Here is a 25,341-nt window from a genome sequence, read left to right as displayed (position 1 = left end):
TTATTTACAGGTTCTTCCATAAGTTTCACATATAGATAAAAATAATAAAAATAGCAATGAATTTTCTTTTTTCTTTTAAAAATACAATTTAAGAATATTTTACCAATTTGCATAGACCATTAAAATAATTTTTTAATTTTCTCAAAGTTTTTTTTTGGTGATGAGGGGCTGCAATCCTCTCAGCCCTGCTCCTGGCTACGCCACTGATACAAGCACTTTTCGTCATATGTCGTCTATCGTGTGCATTTTATCGTATTCTGATTGGTCGTTGTGATCACGGTATAATTATAACCATTATCTAGATTCTGCTGTGGAATCTCAGGTTGGACAGAAATCATCTTTTAGACACGGCAAAACATTTAACTTAATTCTGATTTACTCGTTGTTTATTTTCGCTAAACCCCTAATGGCTAATTCGAATCTCGATTTTCGTTCTCCATAATTTTTAGGTATTACTATTATACATTGATACCAACAGTATATACATATAATCGTCGTTGTTTTCTTACATATTATAATAGACTTTTACATTATAGTTGTTAGATAGTCGAATTGCATACTCACTGTATACAGGGTACAATTTACATCAAGATGATACGATCGACCGAATATCATGCATAACTGGCTACACCAATAGTTACGACTATTATTTATTATTATGATTAGAGTTAAGGACGGATAGAAAATATGACGTCTGATGGTCATAACAATGTTTATTGTTATATTCGTATAAACGTAGTCGGACTATACCATTACCACCTACTTATAGGGACGAATGACGTTTGATCGAGCGAACTGATTGGTAAGTCCGTTGTCGGTTGTCGTCGCCACGTTGCTCTTTATGCCTAGTTATTGTTGTTGTTATTGTTGTAGTTGCTATTGTTGTTATATTATATAACTTATAAACATATATTATAATCGCGTTAGATACCATTACCTATATCATATAATAATATAGTAAATTATCGATTTTCTTAACGTTTTGCACGCATACAGGACGTCCGAGCACTGGGATTTTTCGAGCTGCAAATACTGGAGATTGAAAATTATCGCGGCCAACTGGCCACGGGCGAGTGTTGTGGCAGCGATTCCTCCTCGTCAGCCCAACAGCAACCGTCATCGGCACAGCGCAACACACTGCAATGTACCGGTGCACCGCAGTGCAACACACTGTTTCAGGTGTGCTTGCGCGAATACCAGAGCCGACAACAGCAACAGCTGCAGCCAGCTGGTGGGTCATCCTCGTCCGTGTTGGCCGGTGGCAGGGTAGTCATCGGCGAAGACGATTCGTCGGCCACGGGTTCCAATCACCACCAAACTCCAAACTCGCACCTGCACCACTGCTCCTTCGGTAATGTCACTAGTCCCGTCCTCGGCGGAAATTCGTTTACGCTTGGCGGTGACGCCGCGGCTGCAGTGCCGGACTCCAATTCACCCGCGGACATCGGTAACCGTGGTGCAGCCGGTGGCAACCTGGCCTTACAGTTTACCTTCAGCTGGACAGTCAGTATTGTTAAACTTTTTATATTTATTTATTTATTCGTAATTGAAACGGACATATCATAATATTACTTTTATTTACGGGGGTTGTAAGTCCGTGTGATTTTCCTTTCCAACCCGTATTCATACAATGTGACGGTATAGATCTGAAATATACATAGTACGTCGTATAAAATTCATGGTTATTAAATTAACGACATTTTATTCGACTAATTTTGCATTTAATTGCAATATTATTATTTTATTGGTTAGGATTTTTTGTGTGTACCTTAAAACAGTCTTTCAAAGAATCTATATTTATAGATTTAAAAAAAAGTGAAGAATTACATAGTTAAACAAAAATGTATTTCATTGAATTCAACATTTGATTGATTTAATCATTAGTCATTATTTCATTACCTATGGTTGATATTTTTATCAAACAACATTCATTATTTTATAATTTATTATCGTTTTATAAAATAATTTTTTTAATGAAATACGAATTTAGGTCGTCACAAAACAAGATTTTTGAATAAAAATATTTACTATAATTTTTTATCTTGAAACTTATAATTTCAAACGAAAACATCCAATTTTAATTCCTTGTTCTAAAGTAGAATATATTTTTGAATACTTCGATGTATAACAATTCAATTTTGGATGAATGCTTTATTATACTTGAGTGGCGAAAGGGTTGATTTACTACTTTGTTCATCTAAACTTTACGAACTTCTAACTTATAATATTTTCGTCAAAAATTTGGTTTTCATGTTTATAAATACGCTAAATAATATATTTATTTTATTTATGAGATTAAAAATACGTATATTAATATTAAAAAGTCAAAATTTGAAAAATATTTATTTTTTATAAGCTAAATAAGTTAAGTAAAAAATATTTAAGATAACATTAGTTGTTTTTATATAAAAGTGTGTTCTTTGATTAAAAAAAAAATCACCTGGTATAGTTTAGACTTAATAGTAACGCAAGTACAGTTTAATCGGGTTATTTCAATATTATATTTTTATGCTAGCCCGCTATAATAATGGATCGGTGTACACTTAGGTATCGAAGATGTGAATCCGTCGTCTAATGTGGCTCTAATAATACGTTGTATAACAGCAATAAAGCATATACATTTATTTTGAAGCCATTTAAAATTGAAACACATTAATAATAATAGGTTTTTTATATTATTCACATAATAGGTATATTATAGACGGGTGATTTCCGGGAAATGCTCGAGCTTTGTAGGTGGTGAAATCGATATCTGACCTCAAAATAAGGTTTTATTCATGATCTTATACATACAATATATATTATCATCGTGTAGAGCGATAGTGGTATTATTTATATATCTTTATCCCGCAGTTTCTTAACGAGCAGACCAAAGCCTTTTCAGTTTAAACGGATATCGTACACCTATTCGCGCGTATTATATGCATTATAATAATACAGAAATATTATTAAAAAGTATTTCCTGTGCATTGGCCACCCCGTGTATAATATAATCACAAGTGACGACTTATCGTATTATATAGTAGATAATGTGATGTGCCCCATTTAAGTCCCGAGACTTTATTATAATATACTGCAATAATGGCTGATTATAAAATGTCTATTTGGCACTACGCCAACGATAAATAATATATAGGCAGGAACCCATACATCGGACATTCGGGATCTAATGGACATAACTGTCGACTTGTTGTTAAATTGTTGTACAATAATACAGTATCCGTCGCGTGCAAGCCATGGTACTCGGTATTATTATAATACACTGAGACATATACAATACATATATATGTATAACATTGTATGGTATTGTGTGAATATAAAACAATATATATATATGTATAAAGAAGTTCTATATGTATACTGCGAAACTACTACCGAACTACCGATGCCTATATATAATATTATATCGTTGTGTATATAATATTATGTACTCGCTTCCGGGCATAACAATATATATATATATATATATACTATAATACATCGTTCCCGATAATTTCCATATTATAATATAGCGTGTGCGGTGTTATTAAATTATAATAATATTATTGATATTATACGCGAGCGTTTTGTATTATTTACTATTATAGACGTGGCGGCGTTAACGACGGCAAAACGTTTTTTTATTCGACCGTGGCGTACACCCCACACACAATATTATTATTACTGTTGCAGCGTTCGCGACGATCTATTATAATGACCGCGCGGCCACCGTTGTGGTGCCGGTCCGTCCGATCGTCCGTCGAACGAGTCGTCCGAGCGTGTGCACGCACCGCGGCCGCGGCACAGCACACGCACACGCGCACGCAAGTACACGCGCAAGTAAAACGACCGAGTTGGCGGCGGCGGCGGCAGCGGGATCGACAAGACCACCGTCCACAAAACTCGTTTAATTCCCGGAACGCAGCATTTAAATATATATAATAAACGTACCTATGTATGTAAGTGTGTTATATACCCGTCGTCCCCTCACCCACCCACTGCACCCCGTCAACCCATCGCCGTCGCGCCGTCCATCTCGTCGACGTTCATATCTAACCGGCGTACCGTTTCTCGTTTTTTAACCCCTCGTCTGCCCGCCGCCGCACTACCACGTATTATAAGTACCTATATATTACGTATATATAATATTATATTATCGTACCTAAACGGAATAATATATTTTCGTTCGTCCATGCACACAGGCGGTTTTTCAAGAAAACGAATTATAATTATTCATCGTCGTTTACGCGTATATAATATATATAATATTATAATATACGTCTTCTCCGCCGTGTTTAATAAGTCGGTCATCGCTGCCGCCGCGAATCGTCAGCCGCAGTTATAATAATATATTATTGTAATAGGCATGTTATTATTTAGTAATATACGCCGGCGGCCGAGCACAGGCGTAATAAATGGTAATCTGACGGGGTTAGCCCCGTCGAAAAATTGAGTTTACGTTTCGTTTACGATAAATATTAAGATACTAAATTTAGTAACCGGGAATTATTAGCCGTACGATGTTTGGTCTCTTTGAGTTTGATATGTAAATATATATAATTTAATCAGAAAATTTCCAAAAGAAATGTATTCATTCCAAAAATTATTAATATTTTAAAAAATTGTGAATTTCACATAAATACAAGTTTGTATACCGTTAAACGTTTCTAAAAATTAGAACTACAAATTAACTATTTTGAATTTTTCCAAAAAAAATTTGATAACATTTAAAATTTTTAAAAATAAAAAAATTGTACACTGAATTCGTTGCGAGAACATCTCTACACAAAATATAAAAATGTTGTTGATTATATAAAAGTTATTTTATTTAGCAAGTCATTCTGTTTCACCTTGTATACAATGATATCTGAAAATCCCGGTTTGGAATTTAATGTCCAATGTCTAGTTCACAATGTTCATATACATACCTACTCCATATCAAATCTTTATTGTATTAGTACATATTTAAAACATTTAATTTTTGACTTGTACGATATGTCGAAATTATATTAAATAAGAAATAAGATAACTCGACCAAGAAAAAATTAATTAATGTTAAATTAATATTAAATAATTACTGAAGAAATGAATAAAACTAATGATTATGAGACCTAAATATTATAAACAATTTATACCGAGGGTATAAAATTGTAATATTTACTGAGGACGAAATGTACTTTAACTTATTTTTTTCGAAGCAAACGAAACGTCCTAGATTCAGCATAAATATTATACAGGCTGATCGCTGACTTAGAAGGGTTCAATTTTCCTTAGGTTATTTTACTTATTAAATGAGACGTTTATTTAATTTATTATATCGAATTATAATAACTTTATTTGATTAACTTTTCATATTCTAGGAATGCTATTAATATTAGTTTGCAGTTAATATTATATTATGATTGGCAGTTGCAGATTACCTATGTTATTATTAATATTAATTATGCGTATAACTATCCGGTATCCATAACATATAAGGGTGGAAACGAAAAATAACATTTTACTCTTGAATCTATTTTTTGCCTGTTGGACTTAATAATTGTCTTACAATTTGTATTTTTGGAGCATATTTTACCTATTAAACAACAGCAGAATATAATACATAACATCGTACACGCACTAGATTATCAACAACGGCCGTCACCGTTACACGAAAGCGCCGTTTACCCGATCGTGGTTTTTACTTATTCCTCCACTGTCTCCGTTGCGTGCATTTTCTGCGTTTTTAATTAAAAAAAAATCGAGCACGACCATCGCTGTCGCGTGTGTGCAGTCGCCGAGATTCGCGGCCTGTGTGTAGATTTTTCTTCCGTTTCATAAGGTACTATACTTGTGTTGTGACCGTTAATTGTATAGATCTTTCTTCTATAAATACAACGTTTTTCGTGTCGTCGTCGTCGTCGAACAGTACGAGTAGCGAGCATATAATAGTAATAATACATTATTTTTTCTATCAAAATTTTCTCTTCCGGCACCGTCGGAGGCCACCGGCGCGCACCGTGTCTTATACCGTCCACGGCTCGTGCCGTGCAGCATACATTATATCTACATCATATTATACATATACATATTATACCTACATAAAATGCGTAGAGGTGCAACAGGGTTTTCGTGCCTGAAACGCGCCCCGCTAACTCGTAGATCCGCGAGTGACTGAGAGAAAAACCGGGGTCACGATCTCCGTATTTATTATATTATGTACTTATATGTACGTATATAAAGCTGCCGCCGCCGTGCGTAATCCGCTCGCCACGACCGGACGCTCATTTATTGACCAACGACGATCGATACATCTCGATCGATACGATAACGACGACGACGATTATAACAATTGTAATAAATAATAACAATAATAATAATAGCCCGTCGTGTACCGTTTATAATACCTATATATATATATATTATATATTTTATGATTATAATATTATATTGTAGTCGACCGAATGCGGCGAATTGTTTTAACCAGCGGCGGACTACGGTTTGACACATAAATATACGTGGCGCGCACAAAGAACTTTCCTAGAACCGTCAATATATTATAATAATATAATATATTACGATGACGATATTTTCGTGTCAATGATATTATACGCAATAGTATATATGTATATATGTGTGTGTGTGTGTGTTAAGCTGCTGCAAGTTAGGAATATAGTATATATACCCCGCTGCTGATGTGACTGCTCTCGCTCGTGCGTGATTTGAATATTCAAATGTCTCATAATCGTATACTATAATACTATTGGAATTTATACATATCGAATACATAATAATAAAAATAATAATAATATTATAATGTATAATATCATAGTATCATTCGAATTAATATAAATAATGTTTGTGTGAGTATGTGTGTGTATATACCACCACGACGTACCTAATAACAAACGCAGCATTTCTAAAAAATATATATATTTATTTCGGTTTTTTATTTTATTTTCAATGACTGCCTGTACACACCTGTCGCCGCCACTACAATGCCGGCGACGACGACTATACGACGACAACGATTTATCGTACGATTCGATTCGATTTCGGTATTTCTCGTCTCGTTTTTTTTTATTTTTTAATAATACTCGTAGTCTTGATCGCCGCCGAGGTATTTCTTCCGATTATATTTTTCGTTAATTGGCTCGGGTCTCATGCCGCGCGCGTTAGTCGTCGGCGGCGGCGGCGAAACGAGCTGGCAGACCGGTTGCCGCCGTCGTCCTCTCTTCCGTTCGCGGTCTCTCTCCTTGTCGCTCTCACTGTTTCTCACTTAGTCTCTTTCTCACTCTCGTATGCACACTATCTGACCGCCGCGGTCTAGCCGTTTTTAATTTATATACACAGGCGCTGGTGCAGGCGGTGGTGACGATATACGGCGGGGTAATACCACCGTGGTCGCCGATGTATACGGCAGCAGCAGTCGATTAAAAGCCCACCCTTAATTAAAAAAAAACGAAAAACACGATCCCGCTGAAACGTCTCCTCGACCTATAGGAGGCCTGTCACGTGTGTCCGGTGCACACCGGTCACAGATCGCTGTGCTTGTGGTGGGGCATGTGCACGCGGGCAAGAGAGAGTCACCTGCGACTACGACTAAGACGACGACGACCGTATAAATAAATAACATAATGTATATAGTCATATAGATAGGAAGACAGTAGTGTAATAATAATAAAATTATCCAATTTTTGTCGTTTATGCGGCGGTGAAGGTTGTCGGGTCAATTCGATCGCCATCGCAGCCGCCCCGAATTAAAAACATTAAAATTTAATGACCTGGAACGCGTATATAGTCGCGTTTACTCTTCATTGTCTGGTTGTTGTTTTTACTGGTGGCGGCGGCCGTGATGATGATGGATACAAATATTTTTGTCGCTGCCGACGTCCACACATGCCGCACTGCTGCCGTTAATTGGGTTTTTTCTCGCGCGCGCGTGCGCTAGTCGCCTGTATAGTCAGCAGCGGCAGCAGAAACAGCAACAGCAACGCATGAGAGACGAGACGACACCGACGCGCTGCATACCTGTTCCGCTGTTGGTGATGCTGTGTTGTGCAGGTTATAATAATAATATGGAGGGCAGTCGGAATTCCACTGGTGGTGGCGTGCACAGTAAAAAAACCATCGCCAGTATTTTCCGATTAATTAGTAAATACCACAACGACGACGACGACGATGACCAACTCTCGTCGGCTTTTCGTCGTGTCTATAACGGCTAACGCCGCTTTTTAAGCGTGTGCCGCCGCTCAGTCTTTAACCCCCTCGTGGTCGTCATTATAAAAGAGAGTTATGTTACCTACTCGTTATTTTCATTAAAATATCTGTTTGTAGCAGTCACATATAATATAAACTTCTGAAGTACTTATACTAAACCTTTATGGCTATGTTATATATGTGTAACAACGCGCAAATAAAGTATCATATACGATCTGGAACGCTGGCGAAGGGTTAGTCATTTTTTCAATACACATCATGTGTGTGTAAAGTGCGTACACTATACTGTGCGGAGTATTATAATATTATACGTATTAAAACTGGCGGCGCGTGCCACTTCACCGCCCCTGCATCAGTGACCGCTGATTTTTTTTTGCGCGACATGTGCAACCGCTATACATCGATCTGGAAAGGGGGTCAGAAGGGCGTATATATATACAATAATAATACATTGGTTAATGACGCGCGCGACCCCGCGGGATTATCGTTCGGCTATATTGTTTTGGAGATTTTTTCTTTTTACGACCCCCTCGCGGCAGTGTATAAAATAATATACATAATACATATTATACACTGCAGTATATACATATTGTATCATCATAGTTATTATGCGCGTACATGATGACCGGAGCACTTGACTATCGACGCGTTGCACTTTGCGCAGCAGTTTTTTTTTTTTTGCTATTGTCGCTGTCGTCGTCGTCCCTCGTGCAGGGATGGCACCGTCGCCTATAGTCGTGGAGATCGTGCACGTTGCGTTTTATTATTATATATTATATGAATGGCACGCGAAACAATACGACGATAATTTCGTCGTCCTCGTCCCCCGGTCATCTGTTGGTTGGATTTTTTTCCACTGTTATAATCCATACCGTCGACAGCTGTAGTTGCTGTATCACACAAACAACACCGCATACTCTACATATTATAATAATTCTGTATAACAGACAACATATATGAACGTGCACGTGTGACGACTGTCCCGCCGCCTTAATAATTATCATTGTTTTTTTTTCACCATCACCGAACACATTTTGTTATACGTATAATATTATCATGATATACATAATAATAATAATAATATTATAATATATTACAATATGCACACACTCACACGTATATATAATATATGTGTTAATGTTGTGCGGGCGCTCTCGTGTGTGCACTGTGATGTCACATATAATATAATATTCAATGACATAATGAGCGCGCGCACGCGAGGTCGATACTTTTGTCTATATCTTTTTTTTGTTTGTTTTTTCACGCGCGTCGAAAAAAATCGTTTTAAAAAAAAAAAATTTTTTACGTTGTCGTCGTCGTTTCGACTGCGGCCCCTTGCCGAGAGCGACGTACGTCGATGCCTCCGCTGATGCACCGCTCTCATCGCGTCCGCCCATCGGTGTATATGCCGCCACCGTTGCAGTTCGCGTCAACAAAAGCCTGACACGCTACAAAGACTGTTGCATCTTCAGACTTCGGAATCGTCATCGTTGTCATCGTCCTCATATGCGTACGCCGGCGCCACTGAGTCGTTGTCCGGCGTCACGTACGTCGCCGACGCTTAACCATACGATTGTTGAGCTATATGAGACCTGAACTGCTATTATAAGTAAATCGTATACATTACTGCAAGTATAACGTTTGACCCCGCGGCGATCGATTGAATCGTCGTTAACAGAATAAATATACGGTGGATAATATACAATATGATGATATGAACGACGACTGTGGTTTTTTCCGCTGATTTTTTTTTACCGTGGCGGGGTAGGGTGAGGTGACCGCATTTCTTTTATTCATAGGCCGTACGTCAACGACGGCCAACAGACACTCGTCGTCGTCGTATTGGTGGTGATGGTGACGGTGGCGCGGTGGTAGTGGTGATGGCGCCACCACCGCACACCGGACCGCCGCCACGGCTGCACTTTTTTCTCGGTACGCGACATGCGTGTACGCACGCGGTACCGACTGCGGCCGCCGTTACATACTCGGACTTGGCCGCCGCGCGTATTGTACCGTCGTCGTACATATATTCCCGGTAACGACTATACACGAGCGCGCGTGCGCGCTCGCGTAATAAATCAATCAAAACCCGGACGGCGGCAACGTGATTGCTGGATAAACCCCCTTCCCCTCCCCCCCGGCGGTGGTATTGCACCGCAATCTTCTCCTACGCTCATGGCTCATGTTGGCTTCGTCGTCGTCGTCGTCGTCTTTCTGTTGTCGTTCCATGGCAGTTATTATTATTATTATTATTATTATTATTAGTATTATTATTATATTCCGTCGTCGTAATTACCGTTCCACCGCGTTAGCCGTATATTATTAAGTTTTATATACTTGCAGCAACAGTTGTATTCTACGATCAATTTATATTATATATGTATAGGGATATGTTATAGTATGATATTATTTTATTATAGTCGTCGAGATCGATACGAGACTTGGTCGCCGACGACGTGCCGGATGCGTTACCTTCGACTTTATCGACGAGATCATAGGTACATAATATATAATAATTGGTATATACGTATATATGCTCGGTATGGCTATTGACTATAATATCATCAGTGATTTTGATGACACTTCGTTGGTAAAGAGAACACTTCACCGTGCTGAATACATTATAAACGGAATTTTTTTTATTTCCATTTCTAACGAACATCGCGATACCTTTCATTACAGTCATATTATACGTACCAATTATAGAATTCAAAATGTAAGTGTACCTACTACCTACCATCAACGATTGTTCTTTCATCATTAATCATTGTAACAGTTCAATGCACGATTTGTATATTTTTATTAATTTTACAATATGAATAACAAAATTAATATACGTATACGATACAGTTAAAAAGAAGAAAAAAAATCGAGACACTAATAAAATAGTTCTCCTGTAATTTGATATAATATGCACGTCTAAATTAACAAAACCAAACTACACGTCATATAAACACACATTAAAAAACAAAACATACTTGTCAGAGTTTATAGACCTACGCCTAATGAATTATAAATGTGTTTCTGAATTCGTATATTATTAATATACTTGTGAGATGTGACTGATATGGTGTAATAGTTAATTGGTATTTGACAGTATATTGCAAGAATACTAGTTTAAATATAACACTTGTATAGTAGACAAGTTAAATTATAAAAGTATATTGTAAATTTAGATCAATATTTGAAATAAAACGATAAAATAATAATAATATAATATACATTTGGGATTTATAATTGACCTGTTTTGGTTTACGTATAGGAAGGTGTTTAATTTTGCACTTTACTTTTTCTTATGCTTAAAAACATGTTATCGTTAACTATATAGTAGGTATACAGTTAATTTGTCCAACTAAATTAGCTCAACACAATAATGTGTTGTTTATATCTTCAATTATTCTTAATGAGTTAATAGCACCATCTGCAAAGAATAAAATTAATAAGCATATTTAATCTCCCCGAGTAGATCGTTTATATACAAAATATATTAATTAAATAGAAGGGCAGATGGTTTGATAGTCACACGGTGGATGGAACACCGTGAGGCGGAAGTTAAATTAATTGGTCTGGTTTCAAAGTTATACGATTTCAAAATAATATATTAATATCGAACAAAAACTAATATTATAATACGGTTTTATATTATAGTATGCCTAGTATCAGTGATTAAAAAAACCTTCTATTATAATGGATATGAGTTACGAATGTTATGACAGCTATAAAAGAACCATATATAGTAACGATTATTCACAATTATTTAAGGTGTATAAGTTATGATATAAGCAAGATCAACCGTGGTTTATATATTAATTTATCATACTCGTAGTATAAAACTCAAAATATTATGATAGCTTTTATATTTAAGTACCTACTTTGTGATTATAATCATTTGAGTCCTGAAGTCTTCTGACTTTCGTGAACTGCGTGATTGCAGCTCGAATAAGATATTATTCGAATCGTTTCACAAAATTCCGGTAAATAAGACCGACGGAAAAAATTTAGCGTATAATCATTCATCAATGAGCTTTTATAATATGGTAACAATATTGTATAGGCAGTAGCTTAAACATACCGTATTTTTGAGTGGAGTATTCTTTTTAGCATGTCCATTCAGTATAATTATTCTTTGCAATTAAGGGTTCTGCTTAAAATGGAATTGTCCTTTTTTTGCATCATGGTTCTTTGTTCCGAAAAACTTCAAATGAACGCTTTTTGTCCTGTTGTAATCCTGTTATCTCCATAATATCATACGGGCAGGCACACATGTGCGTAAAATAATAAGTTGAAAAGTTCGAACAGTCACATAGTCACTGATGATTTATTGATATCGTATTCAATGGAATAGCATTTGAACAAGATAGACTGCAGGTATACAATATTTGGCAAATATTATAGCTTAAAAAAAATTCTGGGACCCTTGTTATGCATAGTTGAGTCTTGAGTGATTAAAAGGCCTCTGGTAGGTCTAATCATAATAATTGCATTCTACGTATATACACGTAAAAACCCATTATTGGCGAAAACTGAAAGGATTATTATATGCCGAGATCCTCTATAGATTAATTATACGTACGTGGGCGATTGGGTTTGGTCACCATACGCCAAAATTATTATATTTTGACCAGCGTGAGCAAAAACTGAATCTACATGTCACCATTGCCGAAAACCCTCAAAATTACGTAAAATTGAAACAAAGCTCTATTGTTCAATATAATATTATAAAAATATTTCATCCGGAACAAGCTCAGCGTGATAATAATAACATTCGTTGGTTTCATAAAGTCATAAAACTTAACCGCAGAAACTGGATCTTTTTAAAGTATATTAATGTCTATGAGGTGTTATATTTATTATACTGGATAATACTGAAAATTTTCATTGTATAATAAACTGTTCTGTGAAAAAATACGAGAAAAGAAGAGAACCGTGGCTATCCATCTATAAATATATTTGACAATTGTTCAAAAGGTATACAATTTAATACCCTATATAGGTACAGCTATTGCACCGGAATGTAGACAAAATTAAGCTTTATAGGTTTATTGGAAAATTCGAGAGCGTATACATTTCTAAAAAAGTGAAAACACCCAGGAGTTTCATTTGTGGAGTACATGAATCGGATTACTGTGCCCGACCAAAATATGGACCCCATGCCTAACCTAATCTATCAATCCATATGCCACGGACGTTCGAATCGCACAAGTCAATAATTCAAGTTTCGTCACACGAACACGTGCGGTTGTGCATGCGGCGGACGACTTCTTTCGGAGACACCGTTGTGCAAAGCGGAAGCGCCTGTTGTGTTGCCAGATCGCCTTATGTATTTAATGCCTCGTTAGCGAGTTCGCCCGCCGTCGGATCTCTTAATTTCCTCGTTGCGCGCGAACGGCCTGCTCCGAGTTGATTACTCGCGAGTCGTCGTTTATCATATTATCGTGGCGTCGTTAAGCTGCCGCCGCCAGCCCAGACGATATAATAATAATAATAATGGATATTAGGTCCCGCCGCGGCGGTGTGCTGATGGCTCGTTCGCGGGACGGCTTGGCCGTATATAGCACCCGCCGCGCGCGCACAATATAATATAATACAGTCGTCCGCGACCGGGCAATTAGTCCACGGCGTGTACCGCAGTCGTTAGTGTATATGTGTACCACATTGAGCGTAGAGCGGTGGCGTGACGTAGCGGAAAAACGCCGCCGCTACGGCTTTATTATTATTATTTTTATTATTATGATTGTTGCACCGCTGCAACCGCCGCGGTGACCGGTCGGGTACGCACGCGTCCTACTCGCCGGTGACGCGGCGGAAAAACGGCAGTGGACGGGTTATGGCTTATTTAGCCGTAACCGCCGAAGTATATGATTGTGATGACGTGACGGTTTCTTTTCGGGTGGCGGCGGTAGGCTCATAAACTGTAACGTACGCAATCGACATTTTTTGTCAATTGATATTATATAATAATGTTCGGTGGAAAACGGATGCGTGTAGCCATCATATTACCAGAGTTCACAATATTTTAAATGCTGCAAACATGTTAAGTTGCCGATTGAAGTCTCTTCACACTTCGTTTCATTTTTCAACCGATAGCGTTGTGTAGTGTTAGGAGATACAATACGTTGACATTATGTATATTATTTTCAAAACTATGTTGATTTTCGTGAATTAATTAGTATACCTAACTAAATAAATGGTGAAAAAAAAATAAACGATGATTGGAGCACCGACTGCGAAATCTATGTATATGTGTATAACCTGCTAATAGCTACAGCGAATTGATATCAACAATTAAAACCAAGTTTTTTCGTTCACTACGAGATACCTATACCAATAAAAATTAGTATACAAAAATAAAAGCTTAAAATTTGATTCAAAAATAAAACTTCAAAGAATGAAGTTACCATAATTACGCGGTCGTCATTGTCTTTATACGATAATACGACGAATATTTTCTAAGATGTTGTACATCATCTGAAACGTTATGTGCCTTGCTCACCATACTGCTATGCAGAATTATGAGTACATATCTGAGGACTATATATAGGAACTGAAAAAGAAAATAAACGGTTACGATGCACGTCTGCAGTCGTTACATGCTAGGTTCCTATCGATCGTTGTTATACTTGTATATATGAGGTATATACCGTCCAGAGTCGCAGTGGACCCTATATACCGCCTGCGGTATAACATGTTCGCGGCGGTTTCCGCGGCGCAGCAAATTGTGCGCGCTGAGCGTTTATAATATTATATATAGGTAGAAATCGTGTCTGCCGTGACAGCCGTGCAGTGGTCGCGTAGGAGTCGGTCGTCGTACTTTTTTTTATAGCGTATACACACAATATTGCAATAATATATAATATACCTATATAGGTGTGTGTGTGTGTGTGTATGTCGCAGTGTTGTTATAATATCTCGTGTGTTTATAGGTATATATAGCACGTGTGTATATTTCTATATAGTTGCGGTTTTCTCTGGTCGCTCCGTTCGCAATGATGATTCGCGCGCTCGACTCTACGGCGGCCGTCGGCTCGACTACGACAAATATCGTACACGGTCACGGAGGCGATTTTACGGAGGGCGAGGGGGTGCGTGGCGGGTGGGGGCTAAAATACATCTCACACAGATGTACGTACGTGCAGCAGTGCGCACTTTTGTATGTACTCGTATATTGTATATGCACACACACACAAACGTAGGAAAATGTAAAAATAAGCATACTCAGTGCGCATGTCAACTGCATATAACATAGCTGCAGCAACAACGTCGCCGACGGTGATAAAATATAAAATACTTAATTTATTGGGGTTCTTGCTCGGCCGGGGTGTCCCGCCGCAAATGTTGACGTATAAGGTCATATTGAGCTCAGAAGATGATTTTGTAAATCGCCTACAAGCACTGCATATCGCAACAATACAGTCCGTCGTCCCATATGATGATAACAACAATATTATGATTGTCGTTAAATTGTTAAAACAAATTATAATCTGTACACGAATAAAAGTGTATTATAAGACTTAAGACTATTAATATTAACATACCTACCAAGAAGGTTATTATTATTCAATAGTATTATAATACATTAATATGTGAATTTTATATCACTAGGTCTTAATGGTTATTTTTTCTTTCTGTTGCAGAGATCGTTTACTTTAGTACTGCAAGCGATGGACTACAACAATTACACAGGTAAGCGGCCGTTATATAATATCTATAATAAGCAATAACAATAATAATTAAAAGTCATATTATTAGTATAGTCTACATAATACTTGCACGGCAATAATAATAATATTCGTAATAATATACCCTGATTAAACGTAGTATGTATGTCGAGAGCACGCGAGACCATAAAACGATAATGTCACATAATATATAATAATAATATCAATATATCGTTATTATTAATATATTATTGTCGTCGTCATTGTATGTATGGCTCGACGAGACTCGGCCGGTCATATAGGTATATATATATATATAATGCATACACACACGCGCGATACGCCCACGCACAGCACATACGTACAATGCGAACGAGTTTGGTGTAATCGTCATCGACCCTCGTCAATACTACGCACACATATAATATTATATGGGATGAGGCGATCGAAGACGTATATTGTTGTTGTTGTTATTGTCGTTGTCCGGTTGTCGGATTATGTTTATATATATTCTATATTGTACGTATTGATATCTGGACTGCGGTGGGTAAGCGCATCACAACAATCGTAGCCGACGTTTCGTCGCGCTATTGCTACGGCGGCGGCGGCATCACGTCCCATTCCACTGGGGGCCACATACGCTGCAGCGACGACGACGACGACGGCTCGGCAACGATGATATTGTCGTTTATTACTATCATCATTGGTACTTTATACAATATAATAAAATTATTGTTATCATTATTATTACTATATACTCCAGACACTATATATTATATTATATTATTATTATTACTTATAGCTATAATAGTAATGTATAATAGTGCAGTGTTCGATACGATTCCAATTTCCAATTCCGTGTAGGAATGCGGCGGCGGCGGGACGATTTTATTACTATTGTGTTGTTATATTTTCATTACTATTACATTACTGTACCTATCTATACATATACTATTGAAGATTTGTCGTAGTATATTCTTTTTGTTTTCACACACATTTATATAATAATAATATGATGTATATCGTCCGTCGGTTTGTCCGTATATATATATATATATATATATATATATATATATATATATATATATATATATATGTATGTATGTATGTATGTATGTATGCGTGTGTGTGTGAGTGCGACCGAGTATGTGTGTGATTGTAACAACGAAGTCTATTGTTGTACACCTACCTACGGTGGAGAGATAAACGCGCGTGAACAACAGAACGGAGGAAAAAAAGGGTAGCCAAGGCGAAACGCCTAAGAAACGGACAGAGGAGAATAGAAAAAGGAATAAAAAATCGTCTCAATCAATTCCACGCGCGTCGTTGTTATACTAGGTATTGTTGAGCGCAGGCGCGTGCGTGTGTGTGTGTGTGTTGTCCAATGCAACTATTATTATTATGTATATACAACATAACATAATAATAGTAATATACAACCTACAACTGAGAGAGCGGCAAGCACCGAATCGAATCGGCGGCGGCGCGGTACCGGCTTTTCGTCCGGTGGCGGCGGCGGTGGCCGAGTCGAAAACGTCAGCGACATAGATAAAAAAAAAAAAGCAGTCGATTCTGTAACACAGAAATAATAGGATTAACCGTAATTGTATAATTATTACTGTTTGTAACAGCTACACAATTTATATCTGTTGCTGGCTTACGAAAATATCGTTATTTAGTCGAATGATTATATAGTTATTCCGACTAGAAATCAACCGGCAACCACGTTATTAACTTAATTTGACCGATTAAAATAATTAATAATCATAATAAAACATATATATAGCAAATATCACAGATTTACAGACATAATATTATTATAATTCGAATAAACTATTATATTATTATAGTTAGGTGTTTACAATATAGTCATAATATAGTTAATTATATTCTAATAAATAATTTCGACTATAAAAAATAATCGTTCTTTTATAATACAATATAAAACACATTTAATATGATACCTATATAAGTAATAAATATTTAACTAAACGTTGGTAATTATTAATTTTTTTCGTGAACATGAATAAATTTGTGTGAAGGATTTGATCCAGTTGTATCGATCGTGATGTAGATATATTATTGAACGGACACCACCCGAATTAATGTATTAGCTATGTTGTTTTCTTATAGGTTCTAGAAGTTGTAGCGCATTACAGAAAGTATTTACTTTTCCGGTATCTCTCGGTAGGCTACTTCACCGCTAAGTCAATATTATAATATTTTTAGTTAAGAATTATAATTTATATTATTACAAACTACGCAAAAATGATGAGATTATCGAGTGATATAATATAATTATTATAATCGTGAAATAATACACACATCACCTATATGTAACTCATTATTTAATGATGCGTATTCTCGCAGGATTGACGTCAGTTATCGAAGAGGCTACATATTCCGGTATCTTGTTGCCTGGAAACGAGTGGAAAGCTCTGTCACACCTGGGCCATACGGCTCGCATGGCGTACCGGGTGCGCGTTAGGTGCGATCGCAACTACTACGGACAAAATTGCACAAAACTCTGCAAGCCCCGAGACGATCGGTTTGGCCATTATACGTGCGGTGACACGGACGGCCGGAAAGAGTGCATACCAGGCTGGCAGGGCGAGACGTGTGACAAAGGTGAGTGACTGGATTTTCTTAAATTTACTCCTTCACTTCGTCCATATTATATAAATACGATTATATGAACGATAATCAAACGATTCACTTATGTTTAGTGTTAATATATAGTAATTATAATCACGTTTTTTTTTTTAAATTTATTTACAGCCGTGTGCAAGACCGGATGCAATCCCGTACACGGACATTGTGCTAATCCCGGAGGCTGCGAGTAAGTATATTACTATATATACTTATTATATTTACAGCAGTTGTTATATACATACACTTATACAATTATATCGGAAAACCTACGCGTGGTTATTAAATATAATATATCATATACATAATTTACGACGACGGCGACGATGGTCACGACCTCGATGTTCGGTGTACTGCCGTCAATGTTCCGCCGTTAATGATAACGGTTATATTAATGGTCGATAATTTGGCGTCGGCGATAATACATGGAAAGAGGATATAAAGCCGTCCACACTGGCAATTGCTGTCCGGCCGTCGACTTAAAATGTAAAGGTTGCGCAACTAGATATGTGACAGAGTAATCGCCGAAATGAATCCTACAGCATATATCCTCTTCCCGTTACGGTTATCGCTATCATATAATGTGTACCTATTTATTATGATATCAAATTATTATCAACTCTATATTTAAACCGATCACTATTCACTATATTGTAAAAGTTATATGTTTCATACATTATGACTGTAAAATTGGATATCCATTTTCGTGAGACTTCAGTACAGAAACCATCGGTACACACTGCACAACTTTTAGCTATATAAATCTTACGATTTATTGTCGCACTGCAGTCAATTCACTGTTCCGAATTAGCACTTAAATTATGATAATAGGGTATAGGTAGAATAAAAGGCTCCCTCGTCGGTATTATGGTCACTAACAACGAAAACCAGATGATATGTACTTATACCACCTCCCTACCTCAGCTGTATAGAGCGTTTGGAATGTTTTTTGGTATACAAACAAAGGTTAGAAAACCATCGTTGAAAAGGAACATTTTTTATTTCATTTGCAGCATAAATCAATGTTGGTACATTAAATTGAATTCAAGAAAATATTATTTGTTCACTGCTGCATTGACGTTCGCTAGTATTATGTTAAAATATCAATACCAATTATAACATGCATTAAATATAATAGTTGCAGTAATGTTGCGGCATATCGATCCTAAACGTATTGGAAAGTGTGACATTAGATCAAACTATACCTTGAAGAGGGGGTGGTTTAAAGTTCAATGCAACTTATATAATACTAACGAAAATAGTAAATATATGAAATTCGGTATTTATGTATAGGTATATCCAAGACGAATTTCGGCGTACCCTTCAAGGCCTCCACTACCCTCCCACCACAAGTGGTATCTGTTGTCCACCGTCGTACTCATCATCGCGTATTCGTATCATGAAAACCACCGTGTGGGCATATATATATAATATCATACTATATCGTAAACACGACGCCGTGTCACCGCCGGTACGGTTTCGTCGTCGTTGGACTGTGGCCAGCACACGGTCCGCCGGCCCGCCGCCCTCGCTTGTTTGGCGGGCTCGGGGGAGGCGGGGGCGTGGGAAACGACAGTGAGTTTTCGAGAGTTATCGCGGCAGGCTCGGTCGCCCGTCGTCGTCGTCATCGTCCTGGCCGTGGTCGCTGGCGGCGGCGGGGGAGTACGCCGGCCGAATTTTAATAAACGCATCGGCGGCGGCGGAATTTCGTCGTGTAGTCTGCAAGCCCTCTACAGTTCTCACACAACGGCGTCCGATGAATACGAAATGCGTGCATATAACGTGTGGTGAGGATGATGCAGGTGGCGGTCACTGCGCTGCGCGTGAGACTTTAATATTATTATTATTAATTAATTCGATACGATATTATTGCCGAATATAATCATATAATTATTTATTATTGTATGCCTACTTGTGACACTACGGCCACGCGTTTCTGACAATTCCGCCGATCTTAAAATCATCATTAAAACCCTATTTCAAATCACGATCAAGCCGTTCAAATACAGCCAATCTCGGCGCGGTGACTTTATGATAAGACCTAATATCAATATTATCATATTTTTTCCTATGTGGGCATAATACTCTTACAATGTTGTTGTTCATAAATTGTGTGTATGTCCTCATTTTCCATTTCGAGTCTGTAAATATATAGGTAGGCGCTTAGTTTCTATTCACACCACACAGAAGTGGTGCAGACCTCAGACTAGTTAACCTAGTCGGAAGGTCGCGGATATTGAGTTTTCCGGTATGAGCCGTAAGAATAACTTTTTCATCCAATCATATTGATCATAAAGCTTATAGAAGCACGATGTGATGTCTAAATTATTATTCAGAAGGAAATAAGCGTTTTCAATGTTTCAGCGAACTGAACACAATCATTGAGGTGATTATTTTATTCTAAACTAAGTCTTAGAAATTATACGATGATTATTAATTTTAATTTTAATTTTTAGATCAAATATAACATTAAAAATCAAAGAAAATCGTAAAATAATATACTCTTAAACGTTGAAAAAAAATTTAAAAAATCCTTTATATTTCCTGGTATACGGTAAAATAAATAACAGTAACCTTGAATACATCATCGATATCTTAAAATCATTACTTCTTCTATGTCTCTTATATTGTAAGATTGTTAAAATTAGAAACAATAATTTAAATTAAAACAATTTAATACAATAATACACCATACCCGGTATTCAACTTAACGGTAATACTTAGCATATTAAATCGAAAAAAATTAACGTATCAAAGAGTTATTTTCTTTAAGATTTTGATATAGTGTGCAACAAGTTTAATTGAATATGTCTCGCTTATAATCAGATTAAAGCCCAGAGCATTTTATATGATTATACATGACAATTATAATTGTATGGTTGAAATGTGAGTGACCTCCCCTTTAATCACATTACACAACTAATAATTAAACAAATTCATTTTATTCTGTTACGAAATATTCAGTGCATTTAATTTGATCTTTAAATTAACGAATATTATAAAACTATTGAATAGGTAATAAAAATTAAAGAGTAGTTATATAATATATTAAAAACATCGATTGTTTATATATATATATATATAATTTTTTGTGGGGAGGGTTGATTAATCTTAATGTGGAGGATATTAATTTCAACAATTTATTCTGAAATAATTATATTTTCATTTACGTTATATACATTAAAGTGTAATACTGTAATTAGTTTAAAATGCTAAAATTTTTGAAAAACTTCAAACACACGTTTACCTCTTCTATATCGCAGTTCATTATAATTGGATGAAATATTTATTTTTTTCATACTTCCGTTTCCAAACACGATGGCACATCGTTATAATATTTACTATAAATTATCCGTGTAAAATTTGTATGCGTATTAATACTGATGTTTTTGTTTAATATAAAAATAGGTGCCGGAAAGGTTGGCAGGGTGAGCTGTGTGATCAGTGTATGACGTATCCTGGATGCAAGCACGGATATTGTAACGGAACTTCTTGGCAGTGCATATGTGACGTAAACTGGGGAGGCATTTTATGCGATCAAGGTAAGCATTTTTTATATTTTGAGACGAAATATAGACTTGTTTTATCACGCAGTATAGGTATATATTTGCTTAATGAATTTAAGGCGTATTTTGTTTGTTACACTTATCAATCACAAAAATTCCATTATAATTCAGTTTATTTCCGAGAACTGTGCGTTATGTCCAGTTAAGATGTATTGTTTGATAAGTATAAATACTTTCAGGTTAAAATAATTTCTATATTTTGACATGCAAACGGTGCTGCCGTGTTGGGGTTGGTCTTTGTTATTTGTTTAGGTGCGGGACGACGTGACGCCGTCAACCTGTTCGCCATAAATCCTTTAGGGTTCAACTATTGTACTTAGTATAAACATTTTATATTTTGGATATCATATTATGAAATGTTATTTATTGGCGCCAAAAGAAATAGTTGCCTGAATGGATCGGAATATCTTAATCCGTATATCAGTCACTGAACATAAATATTTTCGCTACCTATATAGTTTATACACATCATTCAGAAATCAAGATCATGACTAAGAAATCAGTACTAATGTTTGTCCCAACAATGAAATTTACCTGTATGTATACATACAATCAATAATGGGTCTTCTTTGTCGATTGTGAATCATGACGTGGTATTTGGATTAGTTTTATCCATTCATTTAGTTAAAAGAATGTGTATAAGATATTTTATCTTGCATACTTTGTATTTTTAACATGGAATTATTTTACGTTACGTACTTTTTTTTTTTTTTTTTATTACATCATACATCAATTAAATTGCATATTTTTTAGTGCATTTTCCATTGCATGTATAAATATACAGACACTAGTGTACTTTTGATTTTTTTTATTAATGCTATTATACATTCATAGCCCTGATTACTATTATTTTTATTATTATTACTATTATTTTTTTTTTATTGAAATCGATCTCGAAGCGGTGACTATTATATTACTGCATTACTGCAGAAGATATATTTATACCTAGGGTCCGTTTGCCGATTGTGACTTTTTTTTTTAATGATTAGTGGTGCGTATCGAATCACCCGCCTCGGCGGCAATATCGGTGGTTTTCAATCGACAGCTTGGTCCGATAAAAAAAAAATAAATATATTATACACCTATATGCATGTATAAAAATCGGATAGAATAATAATAAAACGGCGGTGATGGTTGTGGCGTTGCAGGGAGGGTGGGGACGCCTAGAGCTCATAAAAATTATAATCCGTTCCGCGCGACGATTGTTGTCTTCCTACTTTCCTAGTCGTCATTTTTGGTTACGCGCGTTTCGTATTATAATAATATAAACGTTCGATTTTTTATGGGTATTTTTAACCATTGAGTAGTAAATTAGTGGGGTCGTGTAATAATCGCGCTCCATTACTTCAAAGAAAAATTACAAAAGTACAGTGCGTTCGAGTGACATTTCGTTGAATTTATTAAACTTTTTCATTTATTACAATAATTATAAAAATTGTCTAAACAACTCGCACTTTCGTCGTAGGTTGTAAGATTATCACATTCAATGATAAAATATAGTCACATTATTATGCATTTTTTTTCATTATTTTCTTGGTTGTCGTTTATAAATCGTATATACAATTATTTATCAAAACAATACAATACATAATATATGACTCTATATAATACTAATATATTTTTCAATATGGTTCTCCACGTGTACATGACGGCGGTGATGGTACTGCACGATTGATTTTTTACAATAAAAAAAATATACCTATGTATTGTACATAATATATTATTCATACACATTCATATAATATAATGATGCTTGAAGTTTTTTTAGTAGTCGTTTGGTTTTGTTATTTATACGACGGTTGGGAAGGGAGTTATATTTTATTATTATATTGATCGCATAATTTGTGATCATCGATCAATCGAAGTCGTGTCGCCGCATATTTATTGCCAACGCTAAATTATTATTATTCCACTACAACTAACGTATAATAATATACATTTTACTATTATATACTACCATTAAAAAGGAAATTGATCATTTCATAACTAATAAATTATTATTATTACGCAATCACACTTATCAGTTATCAGTCCTCAGCAAAACAATATTTTTTAATTGTTAAATTTTTATGCTTAATTATAATTTTCAATAGTTTTCATTATTAAAAAGTATGTTAATTTTATTTGAAATATTAGTTTATTTATCATGAGCAAACATTTTGGAAACAATATAGTCTTTCAAATGCTATGGTTTATTGCTATATGAAACATCATACACTATATGCTTCATAAGCACACATTTTTTCGTTATAAATATGCGTGACAGCTTTCGCGGATGGACATTTTCTTTTCCTCGGAATATACTAAATAATAGTAGGATAGTAGGCTAACCCATTTGATTTTCTATACATAAACTCGTTCAGTCGTACATAAAAAATATGTACAAAAACATAATACATAATATAATATTGTGATACTAACAAAGTCAGTTGCAATGCTGTAAATAAACTAGATATATACATATAATAAGAATTGTGTTACTAAATATCTTAAAATAATTTAACAATCATTTGATCAATACCTTGCTTTGTCCATAAATACCTATCGCTTCCATTTACTATATCAAAATCTACTAGCTGATATCATTTTGAATAATAATTAATATTGATTGAATGTGAATACGTTCTGCTTTTACTATGATTTATTCGGTTAATTAAATTAAGGATAGCGTGAACAGCTGGTATATAATAAATATCTAGCTTTATATAACACCGTAATTATTATAGTATTACTATTTCTATATTATTTATTGCATACATATTAATATATTATGTGTTTGTGTATATATTATGTAAAAATATAGAAGATAACTCTAACCTTTTTAGTCGCGAATTTGCGATAGAATGAAATATGAATAAGGTCAACGTCTAGATAGGCGCCAACTATCGTGCAAAGTATAACAATAATAATAATAAAGTGCTTCATGATCTTGGTATTATTATATATCTATAATATAACCATAGTAACTACCGACAGAACTTATAATATATAGTATTAAACGTATACTCGTATGACGTCTTAAATTCAATAAATAGCATATCGGAGTAAATTATATATTCGCTACATATTATTCTTAAACGAGTATCTAGCAAAAATTTTAATATATTAATATGCTGTATGTATATTATATTTGTAATTTGATGCATTATTGGGATAGTTTATTATGATTTTGTTTTTTAGTACTATGAATAAACTAATTTTCATTTTAATTGTTTTTCTTAATTTTTGATGTATAGCATAATATAATGAAACATGGTACAAAAATAATATTAATGTTCTAAAAAACTAGG

The 25,341-nt window shown here is 35.5% G+C and overlaps 1 protein-coding gene across 1 annotated transcript in view; it reads left to right on the top strand.

Annotated features, from left to right (window-relative positions):
- Positions 1-25,341, top strand: part of LOC107167920 (uncharacterized) — a 52,804-nt gene that overhangs the window by 11,963 nt on the left and 15,500 nt on the right. The window contains exons 2-6 of the mRNA XM_089215642.1: positions 997-1,503; positions 15,813-15,861; positions 18,207-18,464; positions 18,615-18,675; positions 21,894-22,027. Coding sequence (XP_089071768.1) covers positions 997-1,503; positions 15,813-15,861; positions 18,207-18,464; positions 18,615-18,675; positions 21,894-22,027 — 1,009 coding nt within the window. The remainder of the gene's footprint in view (positions 1-996; positions 1,504-15,812; positions 15,862-18,206; positions 18,465-18,614; positions 18,676-21,893; positions 22,028-25,341) is intronic.

Source organism: Diuraphis noxia, unplaced genomic scaffold (assembly GCF_037042655.1).
Source record: "Diuraphis noxia isolate RWA-SAM2 unplaced genomic scaffold, SU_Dnox_SAM2 contig0001, whole genome shotgun sequence".
Taxonomy (NCBI): Eukaryota; Metazoa; Arthropoda; class Insecta; order Hemiptera; family Aphididae; genus Diuraphis; species Diuraphis noxia.
The sequence above is the reverse complement of the archived record's forward strand: the minus strand, read 5'-3'. Positions and strand labels throughout refer to the sequence as shown.